General features: G+C 55.5%; 13 protein-coding genes across 13 annotated transcripts; 6 read left to right on the plus strand and 7 right to left on the minus strand.

Moving 5' to 3' along the window:
• Window positions 1-474: 474 nt before the first annotated feature.
• Window positions 475-2,366, minus strand: LTR77_006475 (uncharacterized protein; the record flags this gene model as incomplete). The annotated part of the gene is made up of 4 exons (XM_064803717.1): window positions 475-934; window positions 986-1,258; window positions 1,316-1,881; window positions 1,959-2,366. The coding sequence occupies 4 exons, from the start codon at window positions 2,364-2,366 to the stop codon at window positions 475-477; spliced, it is 1,707 nt and encodes a 568-aa protein (XP_064658632.1).
• Window positions 2,367-2,677: 311 nt separating this feature from the next.
• LTR77_006476 (uncharacterized protein) lies at window positions 2,678-3,784 on the minus strand (the record flags this gene model as incomplete). Its single annotated transcript, XM_064803718.1, has 1 exon — window positions 2,678-3,784. One exon carries the CDS (start codon window positions 3,782-3,784, stop codon window positions 2,678-2,680), a length of 1,107 nt encoding a protein of 368 aa, XP_064658633.1.
• A 433-nt stretch (window positions 3,785-4,217) lies between these two features.
• LTR77_006477 (uncharacterized protein) lies at window positions 4,218-6,683 on the minus strand (the record flags this gene model as incomplete). The annotated part of the gene is made up of 1 exon (XM_064803719.1): window positions 4,218-6,683. The coding sequence occupies one exon, from the start codon at window positions 6,681-6,683 to the stop codon at window positions 4,218-4,220; it is 2,466 nt and encodes an 821-aa protein (XP_064658634.1).
• A 1,373-nt stretch (window positions 6,684-8,056) lies between these two features.
• On the minus strand, window positions 8,057-8,821 carry LTR77_006478 (uncharacterized protein; the record flags this gene model as incomplete). The annotated part of the gene is made up of 1 exon (XM_064803720.1): window positions 8,057-8,821. One exon carries the CDS (start codon window positions 8,819-8,821, stop codon window positions 8,057-8,059), a length of 765 nt encoding a protein of 254 aa, XP_064658635.1.
• A 796-nt stretch (window positions 8,822-9,617) lies between these two features.
• LTR77_006479 (uncharacterized protein) lies at window positions 9,618-10,255 on the minus strand (the record flags this gene model as incomplete). Its single annotated transcript, XM_064803721.1, has 2 exons — window positions 9,618-10,100; window positions 10,151-10,255. 2 exons carry the CDS (start codon window positions 10,253-10,255, stop codon window positions 9,618-9,620), a joined length of 588 nt encoding a protein of 195 aa, XP_064658636.1.
• A 1,080-nt stretch (window positions 10,256-11,335) lies between these two features.
• Window positions 11,336-12,588, plus strand: LTR77_006480 (uncharacterized protein; the record flags this gene model as incomplete). The annotated part of the gene is made up of 2 exons (XM_064803722.1): window positions 11,336-11,675; window positions 11,741-12,588. The coding sequence occupies 2 exons, from the start codon at window positions 11,336-11,338 to the stop codon at window positions 12,586-12,588; spliced, it is 1,188 nt and encodes a 395-aa protein (XP_064658637.1).
• Window positions 12,589-12,747: 159 nt separating this feature from the next.
• LTR77_006481 (uncharacterized protein) lies at window positions 12,748-14,385 on the minus strand (the record flags this gene model as incomplete). The annotated part of the gene is made up of 1 exon (XM_064803723.1): window positions 12,748-14,385. One exon carries the CDS (start codon window positions 14,383-14,385, stop codon window positions 12,748-12,750), a length of 1,638 nt encoding a protein of 545 aa, XP_064658638.1.
• Window positions 14,386-15,447: 1,062 nt separating this feature from the next.
• On the plus strand, window positions 15,448-17,292 carry LTR77_006482 (uncharacterized protein; the record flags this gene model as incomplete). The annotated part of the gene is made up of 2 exons (XM_064803724.1): window positions 15,448-16,031; window positions 16,095-17,292. 2 exons carry the CDS (start codon window positions 15,448-15,450, stop codon window positions 17,290-17,292), a joined length of 1,782 nt encoding a protein of 593 aa, XP_064658639.1.
• A 641-nt stretch (window positions 17,293-17,933) lies between these two features.
• On the minus strand, window positions 17,934-19,978 carry LTR77_006483 (uncharacterized protein; the record flags this gene model as incomplete). Its single annotated transcript, XM_064803725.1, has 4 exons — window positions 17,934-19,432; window positions 19,459-19,650; window positions 19,713-19,816; window positions 19,881-19,978. The coding sequence occupies 4 exons, from the start codon at window positions 19,976-19,978 to the stop codon at window positions 17,934-17,936; spliced, it is 1,893 nt and encodes a 630-aa protein (XP_064658640.1).
• Window positions 19,979-20,942: 964 nt separating this feature from the next.
• LTR77_006484 (uncharacterized protein) lies at window positions 20,943-23,183 on the plus strand (the record flags this gene model as incomplete). Its single annotated transcript, XM_064803726.1, has 1 exon — window positions 20,943-23,183. One exon carries the CDS (start codon window positions 20,943-20,945, stop codon window positions 23,181-23,183), a length of 2,241 nt encoding a protein of 746 aa, XP_064658641.1.
• A 791-nt stretch (window positions 23,184-23,974) lies between these two features.
• On the plus strand, window positions 23,975-24,718 carry LTR77_006485 (uncharacterized protein; the record flags this gene model as incomplete). Its single annotated transcript, XM_064803727.1, has 1 exon — window positions 23,975-24,718. The coding sequence occupies one exon, from the start codon at window positions 23,975-23,977 to the stop codon at window positions 24,716-24,718; it is 744 nt and encodes a 247-aa protein (XP_064658642.1).
• Window positions 24,719-25,037: 319 nt separating this feature from the next.
• LTR77_006486 (uncharacterized protein) lies at window positions 25,038-26,135 on the plus strand (the record flags this gene model as incomplete). Its single annotated transcript, XM_064803728.1, has 3 exons — window positions 25,038-25,264; window positions 25,320-25,366; window positions 25,399-26,135. 3 exons carry the CDS (start codon window positions 25,038-25,040, stop codon window positions 26,133-26,135), a joined length of 1,011 nt encoding a protein of 336 aa, XP_064658643.1.
• Window positions 26,136-26,584: 449 nt separating this feature from the next.
• On the plus strand, window positions 26,585-27,731 carry LTR77_006487 (uncharacterized protein; the record flags this gene model as incomplete). Its single annotated transcript, XM_064803729.1, has 3 exons — window positions 26,585-26,620; window positions 26,668-27,040; window positions 27,097-27,731. 3 exons carry the CDS (start codon window positions 26,585-26,587, stop codon window positions 27,729-27,731), a joined length of 1,044 nt encoding a protein of 347 aa, XP_064658644.1.
• Between the last annotated feature and the right edge of the window lie 216 nt (window positions 27,732-27,947).

The following is a 27,947-nucleotide window of genomic DNA, read 5'->3' on the forward strand; positions in this document are numbered from 1 at the left end:
CCGCGCATGTCAGGCGAGGCATCGGCAGACTGCTCCTTTCAAGGATGCTGGAGATTCTAGACCGGCCAGATCAATGGCAGGACTGGTACGAAGGGAGAGGACTGATCGACTTCCCTCCGCGGCAGCTTATTGCAGTGATGGCCGTCGACACTCAAGGACCGGGAAACGGCATGAAGTTGAGAGACTGGTACTTGCAGATGGGATTCGAGGAGCAGGGGCGGCTCAAGGACGTTGGCTGGAAGCATGGGAGGTGGATCGACACTATCTATCTTCAGCGAGCACTGGGTGCGTGGGCTGGAGGTGCGGAATCATGAAGAGCTCCAAGCATGAGCTGAACGCTGGCTGATGAGGAAGGGATATGTGCATGTGGTCTACCTTGTATGTATGCCCCTTTAATCAAGTATTCTCCGCTCGCTGGAGCAACTCTATCTCCTCTTCGGCTCCAGAGTCAAGGGCTGATGGTGGACCATGTAGTCATGATGTCTGCAAGCCAACGCCTTCCAATTTCCGACCTTCGACAAATTCCACAGGAGGAGTGTAATGCCACTTGCCATGCACCAAATACACAACACCCGATAAGATCATGACGCCGACCCAGACCAAGGGAGCCCAATTCGCGCTGGCCAAATCCACTGGTAGGAATGTTGGAAAGCACGCCATGACGACGATGAAAGCCGAGTACAGAAATCCGAAAGCGTTAATGTAAATTCCATACCGTCCGAGACTCCATCGTGCGTGCGGAAGTGGCTGGCCTTTGATACGTCGTAGTAGGACGCAGCCGATCGAGATCATGTATGTCGACAGCAGCCCAAGGACCGACAGCGAGACGATGATGTTGAAAGCGATGGTCGACCCGAGCTGGACGAGGCATAAGATACCACAGATCACAGAAACGGTGTACACCGCGTTGAAGGGGATGCTCCATTTGCGGTTCCTGGCGGCGTGTCAGCTTGCCAAGACCCATGGGACGCTGCACGATACGTACATCTTCCCAACCCATTTTGAAAATGGCAACCCTCTGTCTCTGGCGAATGCGAACATTTCGCGTGCCGCAGTTGCTAAGGCCGTAATGTTGCCTAGATAGATGAGCAGGAAGAGAATAATGTTCAGCGCCAAGGAGAGGCCTTTTGAGCCGGTCCTGTCGAAGAGCAGCAGATATGGGACGCCAGATTTGATCTGCGACACCATTAAGTCAGTCGACATCTGCAATTGGGCCTCGTGGGGACGTACAACGGGATCCAAAGGCCCAATGCAGAATCTGCAATCGACACAGTCAGCATTTCCTACCGAGACAAGCTGAAAGGACGAAACTCACAGCATGGTGATCAGCATCACGATTCCTGCCAGGACATTGCCAACATATGACCACCACATCGCTCGTGGAACAACAAGCGAGGCATTGCCGACCTCTTCGGAAATATGCACCACACTGTCGGAGCCAAGATTGCAGTACATCACGTAAACCTGGCAGGTCAGATATGCCGCTCCCATATTGTTGAACCCAGACTGGTCCGTGAAGCTGGTGAACACCTCGCTGGCAGTATTCTTCTCGCACAATGCCCACAAAGGTATGAGCACCACGAAGAAGCCAGCAATATGTCCGATCAAACTCCCGATCTCGAGCTGCGGGAAGAACGGCGTGCCCCAGGTATTGAAGCCGATTGTGACGGCCGTGAGAGCGAGCATGATCAGAGTGATTTGCCAGTTGGTGAAGGCATAGTCGGGTCTGGTCACGTTGATGATGGCCTGGATCTGCGTGGCGCAGACGTATACACTGCTAGCGACGGAGGCAAGCCAGCCCAGCGTGCTCATCCAGCCTGAGGCGTAGGAGAAAATCTTCTGGTATTCAGGAGGAGAGAACTCGGAGACCCAGTGGTATTGCTGCAGAGCGCAAGGATGAGAGAGTCAGCAATCTTATTGACTTGAAGAACCCTGATACAGATATCAACAGCACTTACACCACCTGAGGTCGGGGCCATGGACTCCATTTCAGCCAGGCTTGCGACGATCGTGGCATAGCAGCAGACGGTCGTAATGAAACACCAGAAGAGGCCGGCAAAGCCACCGTTCGTGAACCCGATCGACAGCGATACCAGCACGAACTCCCATGTTGCCATGTACACCGACACGAAACCGAGGGCGGAGAGCGTGTGGAAGTTTCGTTTAAACTCTTGCTGCTTTCCCAACCGCTGCATATCCCGCACGTCGTTGGACGTGTCGTTCCAGATGTCGCTGTAGCCATGCTGATGGATGTCGTTGTCGGATCCTGGCGAAGTGGGCTCAGTCACTTTCGCAGAGCTCTTCATCTCGATAGGGTCATCTCGGTATGGCTGCATGGACTGCCGGTCCACACTGCTGGATGCCATGGTGGCGGTAGGAGAAAGCCAGAACGAACATCAACGAAAGACGTTGTGATGGTTTTGTTACCCATGCGCTTGCCGATAGCACTACTGTGTGTCTGCCGAGACTGACATGCTTGCCGCTGCCATCGATATGCAGCATGGCGACGGCGTGGTTGGGGTAAGGCATGGATCTTTCCCCCCGGCGCCAGCAAGGTTCAGGCGTCCTGGCGTGTCACTGCGTGTGGTTGAAAAGCTTGAAGCACGATGATTGGTCCTTCAGATTCCCTCCACTTCCGCCGCAGACTTGCTCCCACATCCATCCTCTTCCTACCACATCAACAGTCCTCAATCACAATGGCACTCTGGCTGTCCCTCCTTCGTATCAACAACTGGAGCGCACGAGAGTCGATCATCTGCCTGAGACAGATTCGAGCCAATGCCGCCTTCCTCTCAAGGACATTGTCAACGACTCTGCCCGTTTCCAAAATGTCCATACCATGATCTATTGCGACCTCCAGCTTCCGAAGTACGACGGCACGCGAGGCATGGAACCACAGATGCCCGGAGATTTGTGACGCTTCCACAATGGTTTCGTGCAGCTCGTTGAACGTGTTCTGACGGACGACGAGTGCGCGGAACTGGGACAGATACGACATCACCCTAGGACGCAGTCCGTCGATCCGCACCACAATCCCTCGCTGCCGCAGAGACAGTAGCATTGCCAGCGGAAACAAGGCCTTCTCCAGTCGACTGATGTGCAAGGGTTTTGCGCGGATGCTGACTTGCACGACCAGCGTCCGGAGCCGCCGGCTGTCCATGAGCTCACAAGCCAGCCGGTACAATGCGCGGTTGATTCTAATAAGTATCTGCTCAGTCCATCCGTTCGAGACGAAGTTGACGCGCTTGGGTCCCGAGATGCGGGGCCTTGCCACGTCAATACTGAGCTCCAGGTGTCGGATGGAAGACAGATGCGCTGGCAATATCGCGGAGTAGCTGGAGAGAGGGACATCGGATACAAAGTACTCAGTTCTCTTCAGTATGTCCCCGCCAACGGCCAGTGATGTTTGCGCTCGGTTCGTCGGCTTCGGTGCGAGTCTGCCAACAAAGTACATTCGGAAGATTCGTTCAGCATACAGCACGCGTTTTGCCTCCTCATGGATGGCTTTGGAGGCTCGAAGAATCGAAACGTGGTTCTTTCGACAACTTGCCAGGTGACATTCATGCCGAAAAGCGAACAGGAGCCTGTATACGACCACGCGAAGCTCAGGCGGCAGGCCCATGAAATCGAAAGTGCTGGTGCGGTCCATCTCTCGGAGCTGCTTGACGTATGCGATCTTCTTCCGACCTCTTGTCGGCAGGACGCCTGTTCGTGCTTCGATGAAGTTGCGAAGTGTCGTTGTGTCGTGCTGTGGGTAGCACATGGCATACTTTGTGATCGTCATCTTCTTGACAGTGGAAGGTGAGTCTGGGGCGTGATTTTACTGCTGAGTTCGCGACTGTGTGTTCTTGTTCTTCTTAAAATCTGTTGAGCAAAAGAAGACGCAAGGCTGTTGTCATCTTTCCAAGACGCAGAGACCCAAGTCGACGTGAGTTTTCCTCTGAAGCACGAAAACTTTATGTTGGGTCATCACTATTTCAAGTTGATACAATTTGTTTAGCTTGCAAAGTCCTTCACAGCCAATGCCGACGGAGCCAGTGATAACCACAAGGCCCACAATTACCGCAATCACCACCATCACCACCGAATGCGACAGTCTGTCCAGGGCATTTCTCGATCCCCTTCGGTCCCTTCCGAGGATCGCTCCCTACAATAAGCCGATAACCCGAAACTGTTCTGCTCAGGAGCATCTTCGATACTCATCTCGCCGCTGGCGGTCACCCTCTCCGACTGGCGTACTCGCGCTTGAACCACCGCAACTGCAGCGCCACCAAGATTACCGGCAGCACACTAACAATCTCCCCGAGTCCAGCGTACTGCGGCGGGATGCGCGCGCGTACAAAGGCGCCGGCGGCCAACAAGATGGCAAAGAGGTTGTAGACGAAGGACCATGCGAAGTTGATGTATACTCGCCGCATTGCTGCATGGGAGAGGTCCAGGAGCACGAGGATGCCCGTCAAAGCTGGGCGAACGAGAATGACATCCGCGGCGGTCTGGGCTACCTCGCTGCCGCTGCTCACGTGCACGCCGATGTCAGCTTGAGCTAAAGCGACAGCATCATTGGTGCCATCACCGCAGAAGACAATGGTTCCGGGTCGCTCCGCGGAAAGATTCTTGAGGTACTGCTGTTTGTCGGCGGGTGTGCATCGAGACCTGACGTGGCTTGACGGGATCTCCAGCTCGGCCGCCAACGAATTCGTAGCACCAGCGTCGTCTCCACTGACGATTGAGATGTCTATTCCACGCTTTCTCAGCTCGGCCAGCACGAATTCGGTTTCAGAGCGTACGCTGTCGGAAAGCCCGTAGACCGCCGCTGGCTCGCCGTTAATAATAAGGCCGACCACCGTCAATCCCTTGTTGAGAAGCATTTGAGCCTCGGGCAGACTTTCGAGCGAAAGCCAGCGTGTATTGCCGCAACGGACAGCGCTACCATCGAGAGTTCCCTCCATCCCGCTGGCCGTTACCGATCGCACATCTTCCAGTGACGCGGCCTTGACGCTCTTCGCAGTCAGATAGGACGATATCGCCGCCGATACGGGATGCTTGCTGTTCGCTGTCAAAGCAAACATGACGGACTGTGCCGATTCGTCTCTCGCCAGGACGATTCCCTCGACCACAGTGAGATGACCTTCAGTGAGCGTGCCGGTCTTGTCGAAGACGATATGGGAGACTTTGGGTGCGCTTTCGAGAGCGAGAGCCGACTTGATAATGACTCCATGCTTTGCTGCTACACCACCAGCAATGACCACAACCATGGGAATGCACAGCCCGATCGCGCAAGGGCACGATACGATCAGTACGGAGACCGCGTAAGTAATCGCAGTCACAGCAGCAGTCCCGGCATCCTGTTGCCGCACAGCGACACCGACGGCTATCCAGACAGCGAACGCTATGATGGTAAGGGCGAGGACTACGGGCACGAAATAGCTCGCCACGACATCGACCAGCTCCTGCGTCTTCGGCTTCTGAAACTTGGCTTCATCCACCATTGATGCGATCGTGCTGATGGTGTTCTGCGCCGGGACTTGTGTGAGACGGGCGACAATCACTCCAGAGCCGTTGAGAGAGCCTGCGACGACCTGTGAGCCGGGGCGTTTCTCGATGGGAAGCGGCTCTCCCGTCATCATGGACTCGTCGATTTCCGTCGTACCCATGACAACAAAGCCATCCGTGGTGACTCGGGAGTCGGGCGCCACTTTGAAAATGTCGCCGTGCTGGAGCAGGCGGGCATCAATGTCTTGGTCGTTGCGGCCCTCCGAGTCGCATAAAACAGTCGTGTGGTCCTGCAGTGACCGGAAGGAGACAGATTCCACCGCCTTTTGTCTTGCAAAGGCGCTGACTAGCCGCCCCAGCATAATCAACGTGACAAGTAAGGTACTCGTCTCGAAGAACTCGCCGATCTTCAAAGGCCGTCCCATGACCTGGTAAGAAAATGCCACTACCGAGAAGATGTAAGCAGTTGATGTGCTGAGCACGATGAGGACGTCCATCTCAATGATCCGGGTGAATATGAGTGCTCTGAATGCACTAACATAAAATTGGCCTGCGATCAGAAATTGCACCATTGTCGCCAGTGTCAGTGACGCAGACCCGTAAGCGAGAGGATGAGATGGCAGCGGAGCCCAGGCTATTACAAGGACGGGTATAGTCAAGATAGCGGAGGCTAATGTCACCCATGCAGTGTATCGGACGTGCTTTCTCCCACTGTCCAGGTCCGCAGGCGCCCTTCGAGGAGCGAGCTCCAATGACTCCCCAAACACATCGTTAATTACGTCTCTCGCACCGACGGCAATCGGGTCGAATGCAATGCGAACGGTATGCTTGTCGATGGCGGTGATTTGGGTGACTCCGTCTGGATATTTACGCTCAGCGAATGCTTTCGCGTCTCCAGTCACGAGAACGTCCAGCTCCTGTCCGGAGGCGTTCAGTCGCTTGCAAGAAAAGCCTGTCGAAGTCTCGACGGCTCGAATGATCTCATTGACTGGACCTGCCTTGTCGTCAAGGTCAAACTCTGCTTTGGACAGGACGAGGCTGGTCTGGAGGTTGCGGATCCCAGAGATGTCGTTCAACGCTCTGGACAGCTTCGTCTCGCAGCCGACGCAAGTCATCCCCTCTACAGACAAGGAGACATGGTTGAGAGTCAAGGCGCCCTTTTCGACGTCAAACGCAGCACTTTCATTCATAGCTTCCTTGTCCGGCAGGGATGCTTTGCGGTCATTGCAACGTTTGGAAGTTTTGCAACAAGTGTCAGTCGAAGGTCTAGAGGCTTTGGTTTTTTCTTCCTTCCGGACACAGGCGGTGGTAATTTTGCTGTCACCAGAGCAGCATCCCGTCGTGGTACCGCATACTTTGATGGCGCCGCACGAAGATTCGGCGTTCTTTTGACCGCGATCAATCGAAATAGAACCGTCTGCATGGGCGTATAGTTTTCCCTCGGTACAAGAGCCACTGCAAGACTTCTCCTCCTGTTTAAAACAGCAGTTTCGGCCTTTGCATGATTTGTTGATGGCAGGTTCCTCGGAGACAAATGCTCGTGGGCCGTCCTTCTCGCTGTCGGTCTTGCTTGACTTCAAGTCTCCAGGAGATGAAGTGGTGCTAGCAACAAGTGCGGCCCTATCTTGTTGGCAGCACGGCTCAAGGTTTCGGGATAGTAGCTCTTTGCAGATGCACCCCATCCTTCGTAAGATGTGCTCAAAGTCCAGTCGAGCCTTGCGGGAGTGTTTCGTGCAGGCATTCCGCTTGCGCTTGCCCAGTTGGCTCGATAGAGGCGTGGGCGGAGGAGCGAGTGGCGACTTGGACTCTCTAGATGCTGTTGATGCTCGTGACAGTGGCAGGGAGATTTGAGATGGTGTAGAGGCTGGTGCATCGAATTTGGTATCGCCGCATTCTGAGGCACATCGACGCTCCGCCAGCCTGTCCAGGCAGCTTTCTAGAGAAGAGAGAAGTTAGCCAGACGTTGGCAAAGCGTATGATGGATACCTTTCAAGAGGTACGTACCGTCGCAGCAGCATCGGGCAGCAGGCGAGTCTGGATTGGCATCATCGCAAACAAGGCACGGCTTGTGCCTTTGGACGGTGACTGTCATGATTGTATCTCGTAAGGCAGTATCTAGGAAGTGATAATGTTGGGGCTGATGTCTTGGTCAAGGAACTTAAGAATGATTCACATGCTGTCAAGACCGCTGTAAGGCGCGGCAGCGGCTGGGCAAAGAAGTTTGCCCTGTTGTAGAAATCGTGGCGCTGTCCTCAGTGAATGGTGGGAGATAGATGTTCATCGCGTCAGCATCACCATGAGGAGATCTGATTGTTGGGCACAAACACTGACTGGCGTACCGTTACATCATTGCATACAGTCAGATCTACCGCCTTACACTCTTCACCAAAGCCGCCTTCAGTGGTCTTCTTCCGTTCCAGCTTGGGCTGTCGACACATTGATCGGCATCATGAGCAACAACACAGTAGTGAATAGAGTAAGCGAGCCTAGCAGTCTCGGAAGCCCCAACGGGATTCTCAACCAGCCCTCATGCCTCACACGCTTCCCATAACGTGATCGACGCTCATGAACAGCCTTCCCTAGTCGCCTTCAACAACTGCAGCTCTTGCAAATCCTCCCTTGGCTGCTGCAGTGACCTGTCGAAGTCCTCCGACCACTGTTCGTCGAGCCAGGCCCGCATACGACATGCAGATCGTTGCAGAGCTGCGGCGGTCTTAAGTCTGTGGATCTGCTCGAAGCCGATGTGCTCTGGCCACTGGCTTTCGAACTCGCTGCCAGAAGTAAGGCGTCGGCTCTTAGATAACACAGTCGGGTTGGCTGTGGCGCGAAAGCTATTCACCAGATCCATCTCCCTCCGAAGCTGCCTGAGCTGGTCCAGGAGCCGGCGCCACGTCCCTGCTTCATCGGAGTCCTGTGGATACCACGAGTCCCCTATGAAGAGCTCGGTCTGTGGGACACTGACTGCCAGCGCGATTGCTGGGGAGATCAAGTCGTCCATTCTCTCCTCTCCGACCCAGATTGAACGATAGTGATTGACCACTAGCTGGATTTTCTTGAGCTGAATACTGCTCAAGTGCTGGTAGAGAGCATGCAGGGACGAGTTCATCGAGACCAGTCCCTTGTACCACCCATAGCGGGCAGCGGCGAAGAAGAAGGCTGCATGATCTTGTGTCTCTCCCACCCAAGGTAATCCATCAATCTGGAGCCGGAGGCCAAGATCACCGGTTGCACGAAGCATTTGCGCCAGGTCCGGTTCGTCTTCATGCAATTCGCGGCCATTGAACACCACCTTCAGCTCGGGCTCGGGATGGCCGTCGAGCTTTGACATGTGTGTACCAAGTGAGTACACCAGAACAGAGGTCCGGCTTCGGTCGAGCAGGCCGTCAGCTTCGTCGTGAATCTGCTTGCATGTCGGCAGGATCTGTGGATGGCAGACGCTACGCTGACGCCACCCGCCAAGCTTGATGTCGTCGGCGTCGCGCACTCTGAGGGCGAGTAGCTCAGTATACACGACTTCTCAGCTCCGTGGGTAGTTTGAAGAACAGGGATGGCGCGGTTGGGTCGCAGGGCTGATTCCAGACCCTTTGGCTGCTGTGCTGTGCGATGGTGGCTGCAATGCGGAGGCAGTGTTCGGCGAGCCACTGCTGTGTGCTCAGAAATCGACATAAGCTGTCGTGGAAGTTGGCTGTAGATGGCTCGATAATGCTCCCAGGGGTCGTCATTCTCGATAACTTGTACCACTGCTTTGTTGGAACAGTAAGTCAGGTTGCGAAAAGTTCGGGGGACGACGAGCAGGAGTGAGTTCGATGGGGCGTGCCTTCCTCATTCGGATTTCGAAGACACAAGGCAACCACACGTGATCGAAATTTCACGACCACTCAATTCTGATGGAGCACTCTCCTCGAGCCCATCACATTTCGAGCCACTTCGTTCTGTCAAGGTGAAGAGAACACCACTGCTGGAAGCAGAACACCCTCTCCGCTTCACCAGAGCCTAAACAATTGACACGCCTGGATGAGAGCTGGCGCTTTCGATCACCAACTTCGTCAAAGCAGCGCATCCGAAGAAGTTCAGAGCCGAGCAGGACCCAACCACGATGAACATCACAGCGACCTTCCACGCAGTTAGCTAGTGCACTGAAAAACTCCCGGCAATAGACCGACCTTTTCGTCGGCATGCGCAGGCCTCTCTGGAAGAAAGACTTGCAAGACATGCAACGCCAGCCCGACCAGGAAGGTGACACACGACCAGCTCATCTGCATCAGCGAGCTCTGCCAGAGGAAGATCATGAACAGATTTCTCCATGTCAGCTTGACCTCACCCAGTTCCTTGGTCGTAGGCTTGCGGCACCCCGGCGGATTCTTGCAAGCAGAATGCTTCGGGGGCAACTCCCACAATGCTACCTTCAGGCCCATCTGAAGGACCGACGTATCCGAAACGTCGTCCACGTCCGGAATAGCATCTAACAGCCTCTGATGGACCGAGCTGACCAGCGAGAAGAAAGACGACATCAGACTCGAATACCATAGTCCGACAGCCAGCCAGTAAGTCTCCTGAGTGCTTGGCCATGAGAAGACTCCAATGACGGCGGCGGCTGTCAGAGTACCCTGCTGGCTTGTCAGTTCGAGTGTGTATTGCTGGGTGGACTGTTCCTTACGGCTATCTTGACATGGTGAAGTTCTTGTACCTTGCCCGCCTTGAAGCGTTGCAGCTGTATTGTGGCATCCGTATCATGATGAGCACACCAGATGAGTCGCTTCATGGGCCTAATCGTGTATTGCTGTAGCTGCAGATGGTACGAGAAGGTTGCAGCGAAAAGTAAGCAGGAATGGGACATTGAAGCCATCCGCCGGAATGCCGACACAGCTTTCGCTCTCGGAGCGGTCTTCATCGTTTAATCCCCTGATGTCGCTGGTGGTATGAAGATAGCACGCAGAAATTTCGCCAGAGCAGAATGAAAATGAGTCCAGAAGAGACGTCGCCTACCTGCTCGATGGACGAGGCAACGACATTGCCCAAAAAGATCCGATGCCCGTTCTGCACGCCAGGAGCCTCGCATATGTGCAGTCAGTCATGTAGGGGCAGGATAGGCCACGACAGGACGATGCAGGTTGAGCCTCAGGACAAGGCGGCCCAACGCTACTTCCTACCGTGCATCCCGAGCAGCTATATTGGTCCTCGCCCGAGGCAGGTGAGTTATATCACGTCCCCAGACTCCAAGACGGCGAGGCTGGAGCGATGGTTCATGCACCTGTCGATGCCGTGCGCCTAGCTGAGGTTTCCCCCATTGTGATAGATGGGCAGACGAAGACGAGTATATCCCACCCGCGGGCCCGTGGATCGAAGAGCAGACGTGGACATGATCGAGCTGTTGGTTGTCCTTGTGTCGTGATGAACAAAATGAAAGGAGGTACATCATCATGTCACTCTTCCAACCTCGGCAGAACGTCGTTGCCTCGCAGCGCAGACAAGGATGTTCTCGCCCGCCTTTCGGCCTTTCGCCTCACTCCGAACCGCAAACACGTTCCACCTATCCGTAGAGCCTATGCTTGAGTCCCTGAGCACCGAGATGGGAGGGCCAATCGAGCAGGCGAACTCCCACGTTTGCCTTGAGAAGCTTGCGATCTCCTGCAGCTGGGCCGCTATGCATTGCCAGCACGTCTGCACCTCAGATAGATGAACCTCGCTTTGCGGGAGAACAGGCTGCAATGGGCCTGATGGCGTGACTTGAGGTAGGTCAGCATGTTCTCATGCGGTATATGAGGACTGTGCGACGCTGTACAACCGCTTCCTCGTCGTTGCATCGAAGTAGGTCAAGAACAGCCTCCTGAGGCTAGCTAACATGGGCCGCGAAGACTACTCCCGGATAACACTCTGGTTGGCTGACCTTGAATCGCTCGCTGAACGAGGGATCAATACTCTGGTTGGTGCCCGAGGAGTGATCGCGCCGTCCGCAATCCTCTCTACGTCGTTCATCTTACACTGGGCGCTCGAAGTCCGCGGGAGCTGCTACGAAGTCACCAAGATCGACTATAGCCGCGTAGGCAGGGTCAAGGACAAGGCCACATTCGAAGCACCTCCCTTGCGTGAGTGGTGGAGTGCTCGAGAGCATTTTGGCCTGCGATATGTCGGTCGCACTGTCGGCGCTACAGAGTTGAACAATCATCAGATCCTAGCTCGTGGTACGTAACATCCCATCCCTACAATTACATCGATTAACAGCGAATATAATGCTGACAACGTGCAGCGAGGAAGTTATGGGGTAATGGAGGGTTCTTTCGCAAGGAGTGGAAGCTATTCCGGAACTGCCAGAACTTCGCGCACATGCTCTTCGAGGAGATCTGTGCCGAACCAGATGAGTTCAACCTCCGCGCCATGAGGTTGTCGGAATGGCAGAGGATGCCAAATCCGGCGAGCAATATCAAAGGCGCCGCAGTGGAGACAGGACTTGCGACAATGACACTGGCTCCAATCGTAGCTGCCATCCACGCGGCTGATGCGAGAGGAATGAGGACTCGCGATTTCTTGCGGCAGCATCCAAAGTCGACAGTGGCCGGCGTAGCTGTGACAGGTCTCGCAGCTGTGGCCATGCTCCTGTACCAGAGGGCGCCGGAGAGGTACCAGCAGCGGCAGCTAATGTACAACGACATTGTGGAACGGGCTGTGAAGTACGCCCCGTTGGCGAGTCCGGCGCTCTTTGAAACTCTTCGAGCGAAACCGGCGGCCTACAAGGGCTATAACATGGACAACATCAACATCTATGCCGAGCGTGGGTACCCCGTTCGCGAAGTCGTTGCAGCCTTCGAGTGGCTTCGGATCGCCCCACAGGGCGCGAGGCGACTCCGCTTCACCAGGGAGGTCGACCTTGCTATCTCCATGGTCCTTTACGAGCGTTGGAGATTCCGGGACGAAAGCGACACCATGGGACGCGGCAACCCTCTGGACTGGGACTACGACTATTCAAGTCAATCGCAGGAAGAGGAAGACGACTACAGTTCAGAGGGCAACGATGCAGCCAGCGATGGCGGTGGAGACGCGGGGACGGCGAGTGAGAGTGAAGACGACTATTACGAAGAGGAGGGGGACGACTACTGAGGATTATCGGTCATTTCCATTGACGGTATTGTCACACAACCCACCATTGCAAGCTCCAATTAACTGCAACGACGAGTCCCGATGCCAGCCCAATTCTCAACATCACAGTTCTGCAATCAAGGTGCATGCACTTCAGACCACCTCAGCTGACATGAGGACTCAATCTGCCCTCCCATAGACCCAAGGCCCAACCACCTGATTCCCGTCCAGAAACCCCGTCATCGTCAATTCCTCAGCAGAGCACGTATACTCAAAGTTATACCGCTGCTCAACAAACCCACCCTCTGGTCCCAAATCCACCGTCAAGCCTCCTGTGAATGGATCTGTCTCAATCGCCGAGCCGGAGCCGGAGGTCACGACCATGCAGAGGCTGCCTTCGTCTTGGAGGTGGAGCTTCGCGGCGAAAGCGCCATTGACGGTGCTCACGGTGGGTATGTCAATCCCGCTAGCAGAAACGTCGACGCTGGCGGTAAAATCTTTGTAGATGAAGTCTGCATCATCGCCGGTGATCTCCAGCGTTCCGGCGCCGGCGACGGAGATCGCGTTGATGGTGATGCTGGCTCCGCTGTTTTCGAGGCTGCGAGCGATAGCCGCTTCAATGGCGTCATTGTCGAGTTGCCAGGCATGCGCACTGAGACATGGATTAGTTGAAGGCCCACCAGACTTAGGTTTGCAGACACCAGTGGCAGAAGGGCCAGATGCAGCTGTCGTCGTGCTCGTAGATGCAGCCGGCGTTGCAGGTGCTGAGGAAGTCGTACATCCAAATGGTCGGTAAACAGTAAATGTGTCAACAATCGGCGTGGTCGGCGCAGCATCCAGGCTTGTGACCGTGTATGATTCGCGGCCAATGTGTACCACCAGGGGTTCAGCAATGCCAATAACAGCATAGAAGAGCTCACAGTTGGCCCAAGCAATGTTTTCCGCACCGATGAGCGTGATGAAGAATTGTGCAGCGGCAAGACGTCTCATCGCCGCACCTAATGCCGCCGTGCCTAATTTCTTTGCCAATTTGGTGAGTAGTCGAGCTCCAATACCCAGTTCAGCCAATGTTTCCAGAGTACTCGGCCAATTGGTGACTTGACCTGTGTTTCCATTGGTGAGGAGGTTCAACACGCTCGCTACATCGTCCTCGCATAGAGCCTCCGGGCTGCCTTCTCCTGGATACTCGCAGGTAGCGAAGTAGGACCCGCCGGTGTGTTTGTACCCGCATGCTGACTTGCCGAACTCGACGGTGGGACGTGACGTATCGTCCTCCTTTCCACATCCGTCGACGAGTTGGAAGTTGAATTTGAATGGTTCCTGCTCAGATCGACGGAAGTGTCTCGCGCTGTCGTGATGCCTGTATCTGGATGGTGCTTGCGGACAGGGGCTCTCGGACGTTTGGTTCTCCAGCTGCAGGTGCCATACTGTGGAGCAGTCGGCCGCATAGATGCTCAAGCCGTCATCCTCCAGCAGCGCCGTCGAGTTGTCGGCAAGCAGGAAACCGAGCCGGGAGGGATCGGATATATCGTAAGTGAAGTTACCGCTCTTGCCAGGTAGCTGAATCTGAGTGGAGGTTCCATTTTTCTCGTCATAGATGTACATCAGGCTACTCGTGCTGCTGTCATTCGAAAGATCGACGACGGTAGGAGGACGGGAGGTGATCCGGTTTGGGAACCTGTAGCATGATTTCGGGTGGTGGATGAGTTGATAGCTGACTCCTGCCGCGCTGCCGGAGGCTTGCGCAGTAACGTGGCAGGACAAGGCAAGCAGGAAAATACAAAGACCTCGCGAGTAGCTGGCCCAGCGAGGAGCCATGGTGAGAGCTTGGAGATGCAATGGAAGTAGGGTAGGCAGACTGTTGTCCTTCTGTTTCGAAGCCGAGTTTTGCAATTGACTGAATGGAACGATGAGAGGCGATACCTACCTTCATAATCTCAAAGACAGCTCGTCTCACCCAGGCTATGCTGGCAGTGCTCTTTCGGCTCGCCCGAGTTACCGAAGGTTCGTGGCATGATATGGCATGATCTTTTGAGATGCAGCCAAAGATAACGTTTGAACGCTGTGCAACGAAGAATTCCACGAGGCTATGCATGGCGGATGTTTATGTCCTAGGTTTTTTTCTTCTCATCGACAGGTCCAACCGCGATGCTTGATTCGATTCTCATCAGGCCATGGTGTGATGTTTTCATACCTCAGTACCTCAGGCAGTGGACATGCCTGGAGAATGGCAGACCATGTGATGGATGAGGTTGGCAGGTGAAGTGATCGATGAAGTTGATGTGGCGGAAAAGAGAAGAGGAAGTGAACCCCTCAGACAAGCGCGAACGCGGCCAAGCATGGACGCATCGTAAGGCGGTACTGCAGTTCTACCGACAATCCTCCACTTCTTCTAGGTATGCAAGGTCATTACTGCTTTTCATCTCATCACTGCCGGGCATGGCTGCTACTATGAAACCCATCGCAGCTCGTTCGGAAACCTGTCGTTGCGAGCAGAAACCTCCTTAGATCCTGTCCGTCGAGCATCACAGCCAAACAAACTCCGTCATCCAAAAGTGATGTCCACCGGCCGGAGATGGCGATAGATGTTACATGTATTCACGAGGACCCTCCGGCTCAAGCAAGGCTGAGCGCGACGCTCACTGTCTCTGGCAACGACGCTCGTGATACCATGGTACGTACACACCCTCATCTTCCATGCCAGCGGCGGAGCATTGCATTGGTGCGAGCAAGCGGGCATGCACGTCGTAGCCTGATGCCAAGTCGCTGCCAGCGAGGCTCAGCTGCCCGGTCTTCTCAACACCAAGACTGATGATCTAGACACAGGCGCATCCTACCGTCTCGCGGCACTGGCGACGCCTGCCCATCGAGCAGGGCAGAATGGCGCACACCTACGGGCCGCTGTGTGTTGAGGATGGTGAGTTCAGACTGCTCGAACTCCAGCCGGGTAGCGGCGAGGACATGATCACGTGTACGATGCGCTCGACCAGCCTTGCGGAACAGCCGGTATGCCAGTACGAGACCATATCATACTGCTGGGGTGACCTGGCCCCAGAGGCCAGACTCGAGCTCGATGGCAACGAACTGATCATCCCGGCCAGCGCTGTTGCGGCGCTCCGACGGGTTCGCCTTCCCGACCGCACCCGGTTACTGTTCCTCGACGTCCTGTGCATCGACCAGACCAACCTCGAGGAGCGAGCGCAGCAGGTCTCGATCATGAACGACATCTACAGCTCCTCCGCTGGCAACCTTATTTATCTAGGGGAAGAGGACACTAGCACAGGCCCAGCGGTGCGCACGATCAGACTGCTTTACGATGAGATTCTGCATGAGACCGACAACCTCGTTGCGCTAGGTTCGACTGTCGCCGACCCAGACACGCGGAACGCCAATCGATCGCAAGTAGGGTTCCGTAATCGTGACGAGCTCGATTTCGAAGCATTGGACAGCTTCTTTGGTTTGCCGTGGTTCAGGCATGATAGCTCTCCAATGTGTTCCTGCCGATTCTGCTGCTGACTCAATCATAGACGACTCTGGGTCACACTCGAGACACTCGTGGCTCCGAGCAACCAGGCCCTGTGCGGAACGCATTCGTTCAGCCTAGTCGAGCTGCTGAGAGTCTCGGCCTGGCTGCATTACAAATCCTTCCACATCCAGAAGTACGTCCCGAACAGCATCAATAACCGCCTCTGGACATGGTGGGTGGCGCTTGACGAGCAGGTGGACCCGGTCGCGGGACAGTGTGGCGGGTTCCAGACGTTCGCCCAGATGCTATCCTACGCCAGTTCGCGCGGCGCTTCGGACGAGCGGGACCGCGTCTATGCGTTGCACAAGCTGTTCCAAGGTCCACTGCCACCCTCTCTGCTGCCAGACTACCGAAGGCCGCTGGTTGAGCTCATGTGCGAGGCGACCAGACGCGCCTTCATCGACGTGGATGGGAACCTGGATCTGGGCGTGCTGCACCATGTGCATCATGCGTCCCAGCAGGAGCTGGAATTATCTGCGTGGCCGTCGTGGGTGCCGACGTGGACCGAATATCATAACGATCCGGGGACGTTTCCAGAATCGTTCTGTGCTGGCGCGCATTCACCACGTGCGCCTGATGCTTCTGACACTGATAGCTCCGCGGAGTTGGTCGTACGTGGTTGCGTTGTGGGAACGGTAGACACCGTTACAGACGCCTTATCTGATCGTGTGTTCCAATGCTGGGAAGGCTTGGACACCTGGATACAGAGCGTCGAGGAGAGGATCGACCAATGGGACCGACATCGTAATGAGCCGAGCAGGAAGCGACTGCTGAGTGCCGTCTTGGAAGCAGCGACTTCTGAAAACGGCACAGCAAACCAGGATCCAAAGACGGGCCTAGAATGTCTGCTGCAGCACCTCAGGGAAAAGGGAATCCCTCCCCCTGCACTAGCCCCTGACGAAGAGGACGCCGTCGCAACGAGAGCCAGGAGCATGTACGACAAGATCTGGCTCTATGGAATTGAAAGACTAGTCTTCGGCACTCACACTGGCTCTCTCGGACTCGGCCCAGCCTTGACGAGAAAAGGCGACGTCGTAGTCGCGGTACCCGGAAGCCCGTGGCCTTTGGTCCTGCGTCCGCATGCGGAGCGCGGCTTCCGGTTCGTGGGCGAAGCGTACGTCTATGGTGTCATGTATGGTGAGGCCGTCAAGGCTCACGGAGCAGGATGGTCGGGGGATGAGGTTTTTACCATCAGATGATGGCGTACGCCAGCGTTGTGCTTTACGTCTGGATAGCCGTGGCTCTGAGCAGAAAGGTCGGAATTCCTGCGGATGTTGGATACGCGGCTACAGCTGCTCTTTCCAGCGTCTCGAGCACCTGTGGAGTCTTCACTGATCCCGGAAGTCATGCTCAAAACGCACTCGCGGTCAATTAGGATGCAATTCACCTCTCCTTCCCAACAAGCCCGCCCGGGGAGGTTCGGGGTCTCTAAAGGCTGAGAAGACGGATATCGCCACCTGCTCGACTGCTTGGAGACGGTCGTCTCATCGATAGGTCCAGCCTTACCCAATGGTTCCGATTGATGTTCCCCAGCCTCAGGCCATCGTGCTGCAGATGTTGTGCGACGTAAGGTACTGGGAGGCCAGACTCAGCTATTCTCGGCCGGCCGAGCAGCACTTTAATGTTCTTCTTCACGAGTGAAGAGTTGTCATGGTGAGTCAATGGATGTGTTATCGATGGAGGAGATGAAGCTGGGAGTCGAAGCCATGTCGTGGAAAGGGTATGCCTAGCAGAACGCCGTGAGGTATCAAATTATACCAAACTCGCAAGTAACTTCGAGCCTCAATCCGCAGTATACCCAACGCTCAGAACGCACTCACACTCAACCAGCCCGTTCGCTTTACCTCTCCTTCCCAACAAGCTGCCCCGAACCATCAGGCCCTACCCCATTCCCCTGTGCCTCCTTCGGCTTTCCAGAGATGGCCAACCCAGCCAAACCCCGGATCTCCTCCTCGACCGCCTCATGCTCCGTGAATGGATCATACATTCTCCGTCGGATATACTCTTCCAGCTCTTCATCACTCACGTTCCTCAGAGCGAGCTCCCGGTCCACGCCGTCCTTCTGCGCGGCCCTGATGACCCCCTTCGTGACCACAACACTCACGTCCCTGATCCGCCGAATATCGGGATACAGCCAATTCTCCTCTCTCTCCTCCGGCAACAACGACTTCGATAGCGCAGCACCAGAAGCATAAATCATGCCCTGCGTAACAGAGACGGATTTGCTGAGGATAGCTCCCAGACCAATGCCTGGAAAAACGTAGACGTTGTTGCCTTGTCCGGGCGTGAGCTCCTTGCCCTCGTGCATTAAGCTTGGGAACGGCGAGCCGGAGGCGAAGAGGCATTTGCCGTTTGTGTGCTTGATCGCTTCTTCGAACGTGCATTCGGATTTTGACGAAGGGTTGGAGAGGGGGAAGATGACGGGTCGCTCGTTCATCTCGGCCATGCGTTGTAGGATCTTGGGGGTGAAGGCGCCGCCGATCGTGCTGAGGCCCATTAGGATGGTTGGCTTGACGTATTCAACGACTTCTTCCAGCGACTTGTACTGCTGGCCGTTGTTGTCGTCGCGGGCGAAGTAGAGCTTGTGGTCTGCGAGCTTGCCTCGGTCGTGCGCCACGAGGCCTTGCGAGTCGACGAGCCAGAAGCGCTTTTTCGCCTCTTCCTCCGACAAGCCTTCGTTCATGAAGAACTCTGTCAGCTGTTTTGCTACACCCACGCCAGCTGAGCCCGCGCCGAGGAAGACTGCTCGCTGGTCTTTTGGTGCCACGCCGGATTGCTTGACAGCGTTGATGAAGCCTCCTAGAATGACTGCGCCAGTGCCTTGGATGTCGTCGTTGAACATCGCATATGTGTTCTGGTAGCGCTCGAGCGAAGGGAACGGGTTCTTGAAGTCCTCATACTGGATGACGATGCTGGGCCATCTTTCCGTGAGCGCAGCCATCATCTCGTCCAGGAATTCCTTCTCCTCTTCTGCTGTGACCTTGTCCCGCCTGCTGCCAAGGTAGAGAGGATCTTCTCTGAACTCCTTGTTGCTGGTTCCGAGATCCAGACAGAGGGGAAGGGTCCGCATGGGGTGAATGCCGGCGCATGCGGTGTACAGGCTCAGCTTGCCCACTGGTATACCCATGCCATTTACCCCCAAGTCGCCCAACCCAAGAATGCGGCTCCCATCAGTGACAACTGTAATTTCGACATCATGTGGCCAATTCTGAATGACTTGATGGAGGTGTCCACGATCTTCGAAGGACAGATACAGGCCTGAAAAGGTTAGCCTCTTCTCCACGACTTCACCACACCCAAAGGGCCACCACGCCCGCTGTAGTGCCGGCTCCTTCACTTCTGTCACGGAGAATGCGGTGACTCACCCTCTGGCTGTGTATATATCTCCGACCACCTCTGACAAGCTTCTCCCACCGTCGGCGTATAGATCAACGGACATATGTCCTTTACATTCCCAGCCAGCAGTCTGTAGAACAGGTGGACGTTCGTATTTCGGAGCACGGAGAGGTATTGGTACTTCTCAATGGGCGTCTTTCGTGCAGCGAGTTGTGCCAGACCTATGCGATCAACTTATCAGACCGTTCCTCCATGAAAGTGAAAGTTCATGAGCATGTCTTACATCGCTGTAGCTGCTTCTCGAACGTCTCGACCGCGGGAGGGGTCAGCCCGTAGGTCTTGGTGTACTTGCGGACTTCGGTGGAGTTGGAGGTGTCGTATTCCCAGCTTTCGAGAGAGCACGTCAGCACCCTTCTCAATGCTCTCAAGTTTTGACAGATGCTAGGCTTACGGAGAAGGTAGAGGGTTGTGCCGCTGAGGCAGGTGATGGGTATGCTTGATATTGGCTGCCGGTGCAGCACTGGACGCTGCTCTCGAGGTGGAAGACATGTTTTCGGTGAGCAGGGCGAGTCTTCTGGAGGCGGTCATGAGCTTTGTGGGACGGAGAAGGGGCGTGTAGGGCAGAGGGGGCATCGTCTCATTCCTCGACCACCGTCAGGGCTATTGGTGCTAGGTATAAATGGGAGAGACAGGGTGAGAAGGGAGAAACCGGGTGGCCGTGCTCGTGTGAAGTCCTTTGAAAGGTGAAAGATGTCCGTGATGTCGCGAGATACCGGAAGGGATCACCAACCCGGTGTCGCTCCCCCTCCCCCGTCGCCGTTGGGGCCGTCCGAAGGGGAGGAGCGGTCAGCCCTTCTCCTACCTTACCGTGGTGAGGCTGAAGACAACACCTCCCCATTGACAGCCGACTACACCGCCTGCCCCATGAGAGGGATTGGGTGAGCTCAGCGGCAGGTCAACAGTATCGGGACAGCTGCAACTCTTTTTTTTAGTGCTTCCCCAGATCCCTTCTTAGCACATGCGTTAGTCGCGTCTTGGTGTCTTCGTTCCTGGCCGCCGGACCAGCAGTCTTCTTTCGGCTATAGAGCGCACGTCTGCAATGCCTTCGAGAACGGCGAGGGTATTGCGTGAGAAGGTTTTGACATTCACTTAGAACACGAGATAGCACTGCGGACAGACATGTAAGGTCACGTACAATCGAGGTTGTTGCCTTGCTGGTTTTAAGCTTCTGGTCGCGCCTGCCACACGTCATGCCGTGGCCAAGGTGGAAGGAGCTCTCCAGCTCGAATGTAGGTCTGGACCACACTCCACTTCCAACTCTTCTTCTACACCATCTCTGTATACCTCATAGGCAGGACCTCCTCGACTACACCAACCCGTCTACTCTTGCAAGCAGAAGCAAGAGCAGAAACAACCGCCAGACAGCACGCGCTTCTTCAACCCGACTTCATGTCAACTTGAGCAACGACACCTACCAAACTTGGCGGAGGCAGAGCTTTCGCAAGACGGCAACATGTCCATCATCGCGTACTGCTTCGGCAGCCGTAAGCGCCAGTCCGACACAGAGCCTCTCCTCCCAAAATACAACGATGACACCGTCCTCCAACGCCAGCTCCACGAGAAGCTGCACACCTACCAGCAGTTCCGCGCGCTCTCCAAGGGCTTCATGCCCGACACCGAACAGCTCATCATTAATCTCCGCACCCTCCTCGCCAGCGACCTTTTCAATGAAAACAATCCTGATCTCTCGGAAAGTGGAAGACGCCTAGTCAAGTATACCCGCCAATGGCTGCAGCAATTCATTGATTTGATTCGGCACAAGAACGACCGAGATCAGATACAGGATCTGATTTGGTTTCTGAGCAAGAGCCGCATCAGCATTGACACCGAGGACATCGCGGCCCGGGCGAAGAAGAGCAAGGTCAAGGCGGATACTGCGGCGGCTTATCAGAGCATCAGGACGGTCGGCAGTCTTATGCTATTGAACGATGACTTCAGAACATTTTTGGCGGACTTGAATGTAGTCGGAAGGGAGATCTTCCGTGACTCGGCGTTCAAGCTGTCACAGACGGCAGAAGAGGCAGGAAAGAAGTTGGAACCTTCAGACGAGAGCAAGCAGCTTGTGATGCAGCCCGGCGACGACAAGCAGATCGCGGTTCCTACAAGCCAGGAGCTGGGCGATGAAGCGGCGGATGTTAGCAAGGTGGTCGCCAATGGCTCCGTAGAGGTTGCGGCGACCGCTGCAATGAGCGCCAAGGAGAAGTTGGAGGGTGACGAGGGCAAGACTATGCTCAACCGGCTGAAGCAGGCTGTGATGAGTCTGCGGCAAAGGAAGGACTACTCGCAGTCGGTCTCTACCATCTCACTACTCATACAGCGATATGCGTTCATCTACAGCCGGGCAGCGGCAGAGGTCTCAGAAGTGGCACAAGAGGACACCCATGAGAATGCAGCTTTGGATAGAGCAGTCAAGAATGCTTGGGCATTGTTCACGAGCTTCGGCGATGAGAAAGAGTGGCGGAGGAGTGAAGAATTGTTGCAGAAGGTCGTCAGCCATCGCGACAGTGATCCTCAATTCGAGGAGATGATGGGCGAGGTCGGTGACTCGCTGCAGAAGCTTCTGACCGACCCATCATTCTTCGACGAGGCGCCGGCCAAGTTTGATGAGCTCAAGAAGAAGGGCAAGGAAGTCGGTAACGAGAGCGATCTGCGACAGGACGTAGAAGCTCTGGTGGCACAGCTGGAACGGACATTCAGGAGCGTCGTTCAAGACGAAGACATCCATGGCCTCATCCGCACAACTTCCCGCATCTTCACCATCTTGTCGCCCATCAACCGCAACACCAACCCTGAGCTCCTCCAGGACTCCATCAATGTCTTCGTCCCGCTCCTGATCTCCGCCATTCAGTACCTTCCCATCCCACGTCTCGAAGTCAGCACTCCAGTCATCGACTTGCTGCTCGAAAACCTCATCATCGAACCCGGCACCACCGTCAACAAGACCTCCTTCCTCCCTTACCGCCTCAAGGTCGAGACCTACAACGACGTCGACATCCACCGCACCCACACCCTTCGGACCGCAACTTCTATGACCAATCTCCTCACCATCAAGCTCGACGGCCTCAGCATGCGCGCAGACGAAGTCGGGTTCTGGCTTCGCGCGCACAGCGGCATACTCCGCCTCGCCGACGAAGGCATTGCTGGCTTTGCGCTGGACGAGCGCGGCGTCGACATCCACATCGACGTGGAAATCGCCCGCGAGCGAATGGAGCAGATCCTAACCCTCAAAGCCGTCCGCGTCCACATCCACAAGCTCAACTATAAGCTCCGCAAGAGCAAGTTCAGCTGGTTCGGCTTCCTGCTCAAACCCCTCCTCCGCCCCATCATTCGCAAAACCATGGAACACCAACTCGCCACCGCCCTCTCCGACTTCTTCCACACCGCCAACCGCGAACTCCTGTACGCTCGGGAGCGGCTTCGCGCCACCCGCGTCGCTAACCCAGATGATCTGATGACTTTCGTTAAGGCAGTCGCGGCGCGCTTGCAACCCGCTGAGGATCCGGAGGTGTACTCGCGCGTCGGCGTCGACCAGCCGGGTAAGGGCGTGTTTAAAGGTGTGTATGCGCCTGGTAGTGTGGTGAAGGTCTGGGAGCAGGAGGGCGCGAGGGCGGGGGAGAGGATTGAGGATCAAGAGTTTGATGCTGGGGGGTGGCGGAATGGGATTTTTGATAATCATGTTAGGGTGATGACTTGACGTGGGCCAGTGGAGGGGTAATGGTCGGCTGGACTTTGATGGAGGGCTTTCGGTATGCATGCATGGACGAGCGGACAAAAGCGGGTACGATCTGTATGTGTACATTCATGATGGGAGGATTTCTCGTTGATGGTTTTCACAGTCCCTGAAGTCCACTGTTATCTCTACTTGGTGCCTCGTCGCAGCTTCCGGATCACAACTGCTTTCCATCGTTGTCGACAAATCTACTGGTGGCCATGGCTGTGCCACCGCAGGCACGACACTGGCAGAATGTGCATATGGAAGATTCGTCCTGCTTCTTGAGCTCTGGTTCGTTCAAGTACTGAAGCTTCGTCGTTGTCAAAGCTCGCTGGTGCCTGGCTGTCCATGGATGTTTGGGGTATAAGATACCTGCGGGCTTGCCTCTAAGACAGCGGTCAACGGAAAGAGCTGTCTTCTGCTGGCAGTGATGGCATCGACCGCCCAGTTTGCCGCAGGCTTCAACGTGAGACTGATTCGGTATCTAGCAGAACTCCCACTGCGCAACACCCAGAGCGACAACACACTCTCATCAGTCGGTCCTCTACCCCCAGGTGCCCCTTGGTCGCTGTTCAAGCTTCCTCCTGAATTTCGGCTCAGGATCTACGCAGAGATTGTGGAGTGTGAAGAGCCGGAGGAGTCGCTGCTTGGAACGTGGTGTCGCCGTAAGCCATGCCGTTGGCAGATCCTCGCTACTTGCCATCAGATCCACGACGAGGCGGTGGACATCATCAGCGACGGCAGGTTCACTCTTTTCTTCTCACTCGGACCCTATGTTTGCGCATCATACCGACGTGACCTCAAGATTGTCTTCAACGGCCTTGAACTACAGCTCCAAAGAGCTGACCTCAGCGCTACAACACATCCGCACTCTCGTTCTCACAATCAATGTCGACGCGTCCGCGGCAGCGATCCACGACTTGCACCCTCTGAACTGTGTTCTACGTGACGCTTTTGAACACTCCATAAGACAGAGCGGGATCCCCAAAGTGGAGCTGACCATCAACGCTGCTGCAATCTCGGTCGCGAATTACGAGGGCCTTCGCGAATGGCTGTCGCCCGCCGTCGCCATTGCCCTCAGCGTCCCAGAGTCCACCTTTGCCCTGGATCATGAAGTTTGGCCCGACCTCGTCGGAGAGACAGTATGGCCTTTGTGGCTGAGAATCCCCATCGACCCTCAAAACGTCCGCCCGCTTCTCCACACGTTGCAGGAGCTTCGCAAAGAAGTAGAGCTGTTCAACCAACTCCATTCGGCTCTAAGCTGCATGCGTAACAGGCAAAGCTGCCGTGATGTCGAGAGCATCTTCACGAACACCTTGGAGGGCTTTACGCTCTACCGCCTCAAGGATGCCGCAACCCTACAGCGAGGCGTCGATCGTGCGAGAAGTGGGCTTGATAAGGCTGGGAAGAGTGGAGCTGTGGAGAACGCAGTTGGAGACCTGACGAGCAAACTGGAGCAACTGTTGACACTGCGTGCGACCAGGAAGGCCCAGAGGCGGAGGAAGAGCAAGAGTTAGGTTGGCAGAGGGGTTTTGGGGAGAAAAGCAGGCGTAGAAACTGATGGCAGGCTCTGGATCCAGTCTCGCCTTCTTCGAACGACGAACGGAGTCTCTTATGACGTTGTCGCTTTGTTCCAGACATTCTCCTGGCTTCGCAGAAGCTCGCATCAGCTCCCAGCCTTAACTTGTCTTGTCAAAGAGGGACGGCGAAGAATCCGCTGGAAGAGACAGGTCTCCAACTGCTGCCTGAGTTGAGATGGTGGACTTATAAAGTTCCAACCCTTCCATCTCCTGCCCACACTGCCTCCGTCAGAACGATCATCGTCCACTGGCAAAGATGACGACCAACAACCAGGCTGCACCGAGCTTCCATACCAGTCTTTGCCAGTACATCCTTTGGAGAAAGCAGAACCCTTTTCAAGCCCCGATCCACGTCTCGCCAGACATCCGCCGCCTTCAACCCAACGCACCATCAGAGCTGCTCAAGCTTCCGCCAGAGATGCGGCATGAGATCTACGAATATCTGGTCGACACCGAGCCGTCGGGCAACGCTCAGCTCGGGGCGTGGGCAGATCACAGAAGGTTCCTCCATTGGCAGATCCTCTCCACGTGCAAGCAGATTCGCGATGAGGCGGTCGATCATGGATGAGGAGCGGGTGCTGGCAGGTGTGCGCTGCTGTACTTTCTCGGTCCGGCAGTCACCACAACCACATCTGGCTGGAATTTGAAGATCACCTTGGATGGTGTCCACCACGAAGGTCTTCCGCAATTCGACAACATCCGATGTCTGGAATTCCTCGTCAATGTGGAGGGCTCGAGGACCGCGGTGGAACAACTTCGCGGGCTGAATCAAGTGTTGCGTTCGACCTTTGATGATGTGCGAACCAGTAAAGTCCAGAGAGTCGAGCTGACAATCAATACCGCTACCGATCTGACCTTCAGCCACCAGCATCTGCGCGAGTACCTGTCCCCCGCCATCGCAGTTGCCTTGAGCGTCCCGCAGAGCACTTTTTCTCTCACCGAGCCATGGCCCGACCTCATGCAATCCAGGTTCATGCCCTCCTGGCAATTCGACCCCATCGATCCCGCGGCCATGCGCAGACTCATCCCTGCCCGTCAAGAAGTCCAGAAGGAGTCGAAGCTATTCAACAAGGTGCAGGCGATGCTCGACCCCAAACACCATTTGAAGAAACTTCCGCATGTGGCGGGCGTGTTCAACACCCAATGGCTCGAGAGTCCGGCTGGGTATTCTGTTGCTCGGCTGAAGAGCGCGGCGGCGCTGCAGCGCTGCGTCGATCGTGCGACGGCCCGGCTTGTGGAGCGAGAGGAGAAGGATTTTGACAAGGTTATTAGGGAGATTGAGGGCAAGGTGAAGGGATTGGCGCGGTTGCGGGCTGCGAGGAGGGCAAGGCACGGTGAGCAACAGCAAGTCTGACCTTGAGCATGGAATGTTGGGACTGGATGCTGTTCTGAGATCTGATTCGTACAGGCTGCGCCTCGACATTGGTAAGATAATGATCACTTTACTGTATCACCAGTTGATGTCTCGAGAGCCTGGCATGGCAGCTTGCTTTCTCCCATTCCAGCACCACACTCCTCCATATCCCTGCATCAGACCACTTCTCCATCACCGCCCCCTCCACTCCGTCTTTCCTTTGGATTAGACTACTGCTGACTTCAGAACAAGTGACAGACGGTGTGAACACAGATTTAGCCAGGCACGATGGCCATAAGTCCAAGACAAGACCCATTCTCCGCACAAGACAAGCTGAATGCAACACAATCACTCTGTCTCGCTCTCAATGGAAATAATGTTGGGGGCAGGAGATCAATGCGTGCCCCATATCCCTTTGAGGATCAAAGGACAGCGTTTGCTTGCTTGCCATGGCGATCCGAACCCAGGACGATCGGGATGCAGATGTTTGTACTAGGTTTGCCGTTGCTCCCTGACACTGACTTTAAAGCAGCCCGCCGTCGCCCCTCAACAGAGCCAGGCGGGACTCTACGCATTGCTGCGACATGGCGGCAATACCAGTCAGCAGGTGGCCACTCCTGCTCTGCAGCTGCCAGCGAACTTCCATACCTTGTTGCACGATTTCGTTGCAAACTCAAGCCAAACCAAGACGCCCAGCTTTGCATCTACCGTTCGTCTCAACTTATCATTCCTCGACCTGCCACCGGAGCTTCGCAACGTTGTTTATGAGGACCTCCTCACATTACAGCCCAACGGATCTCCACAGAACAGGTGGCTGCAGCGCACTTCCTGTCATCCGCAAATCTTGCGCACCTGCAAAGAGATCCACGGCGAAGCTCACGAGATTCTGGAGACCGCGGTTGAGAGTACGTTCTCGCGTGCTCGCTCGGATCACACTGGCTTACAGTTCCACCGTACGCAGGGAAGATCTACGACCTGCTCACGACTTTCAATGGTCGTCAGGCGACAAACATTGGCGATTATCTTCCGTACTTGTTACGCAGAACCAGCAAGCTTGTCCTGGCGGTCAACCTTGGTCCGACGTTGCGATCAGACGGCGAAGCGATCATTGGCGTTGGCGACAACTGGCCTCGCGACATCATCCTTTGCGACAGACTTTTGACGTCGCTGAATCATACTTTGCATCAAGTCTACCAGATCTTGCCCGACTCAAAGATCAGAATGGTCGACCTCACCATCACCGCATCAGCTGGACTGCCACATCCAGTGAACGATGGCGGCCTCGCCAGCCTGCTGTCGCCAGCAGTTGCGATCGCCGCAAAGACTCAGCACTCCACCGAATCTTTGGGCCGTCTTTTCACTGGATTCGTGGCCGTCAACATGGCATCCTTGCGCACTGCGCTCCGTCTCATCGATCAACTCCGTGAGGAGGCGACTCTGTTAAACAAACTACACACCAAATTCCTCCTTCCGCAGGCAGGTTTCAAACAGTGCCCCGTCGTGGAAAGAGAGTTTTCGAGGGATGGGACGCCGCCGGATGATTGGGTGTACCGCCTGAAGGATGCTGCGCGCGTCTACAGAAGAGCGTGGACATGACGAGAGCCGGGCTCGAAAAAGCGGGAGTCTGCAGAGTTTGATCAAGCGGTTCAGGATTGTTTGACTAGTTGTGGGAAGCTGAAGGCTCTGCAGGCGGACAGTAAGGCAACTTAGGGTTGAGCTGCACGGCAAGAGATGTGAGCAGTGGCGCATGGGCTGGAGAGAGGGAGTGGTTGTTGTGTTTCTCTGGCTCGCCTCTTTCATCCTTTGGCAGAA

The sequence above is a fragment of the Saxophila tyrrhenica genome (assembly GCF_035928015.1).
Source record: "Saxophila tyrrhenica strain CCFEE 5935 chromosome Unknown scaffold_9, whole genome shotgun sequence".
NCBI classification, from domain to species: Eukaryota; Fungi; Ascomycota; class Dothideomycetes; order Mycosphaerellales; family Extremaceae; genus Saxophila; species Saxophila tyrrhenica.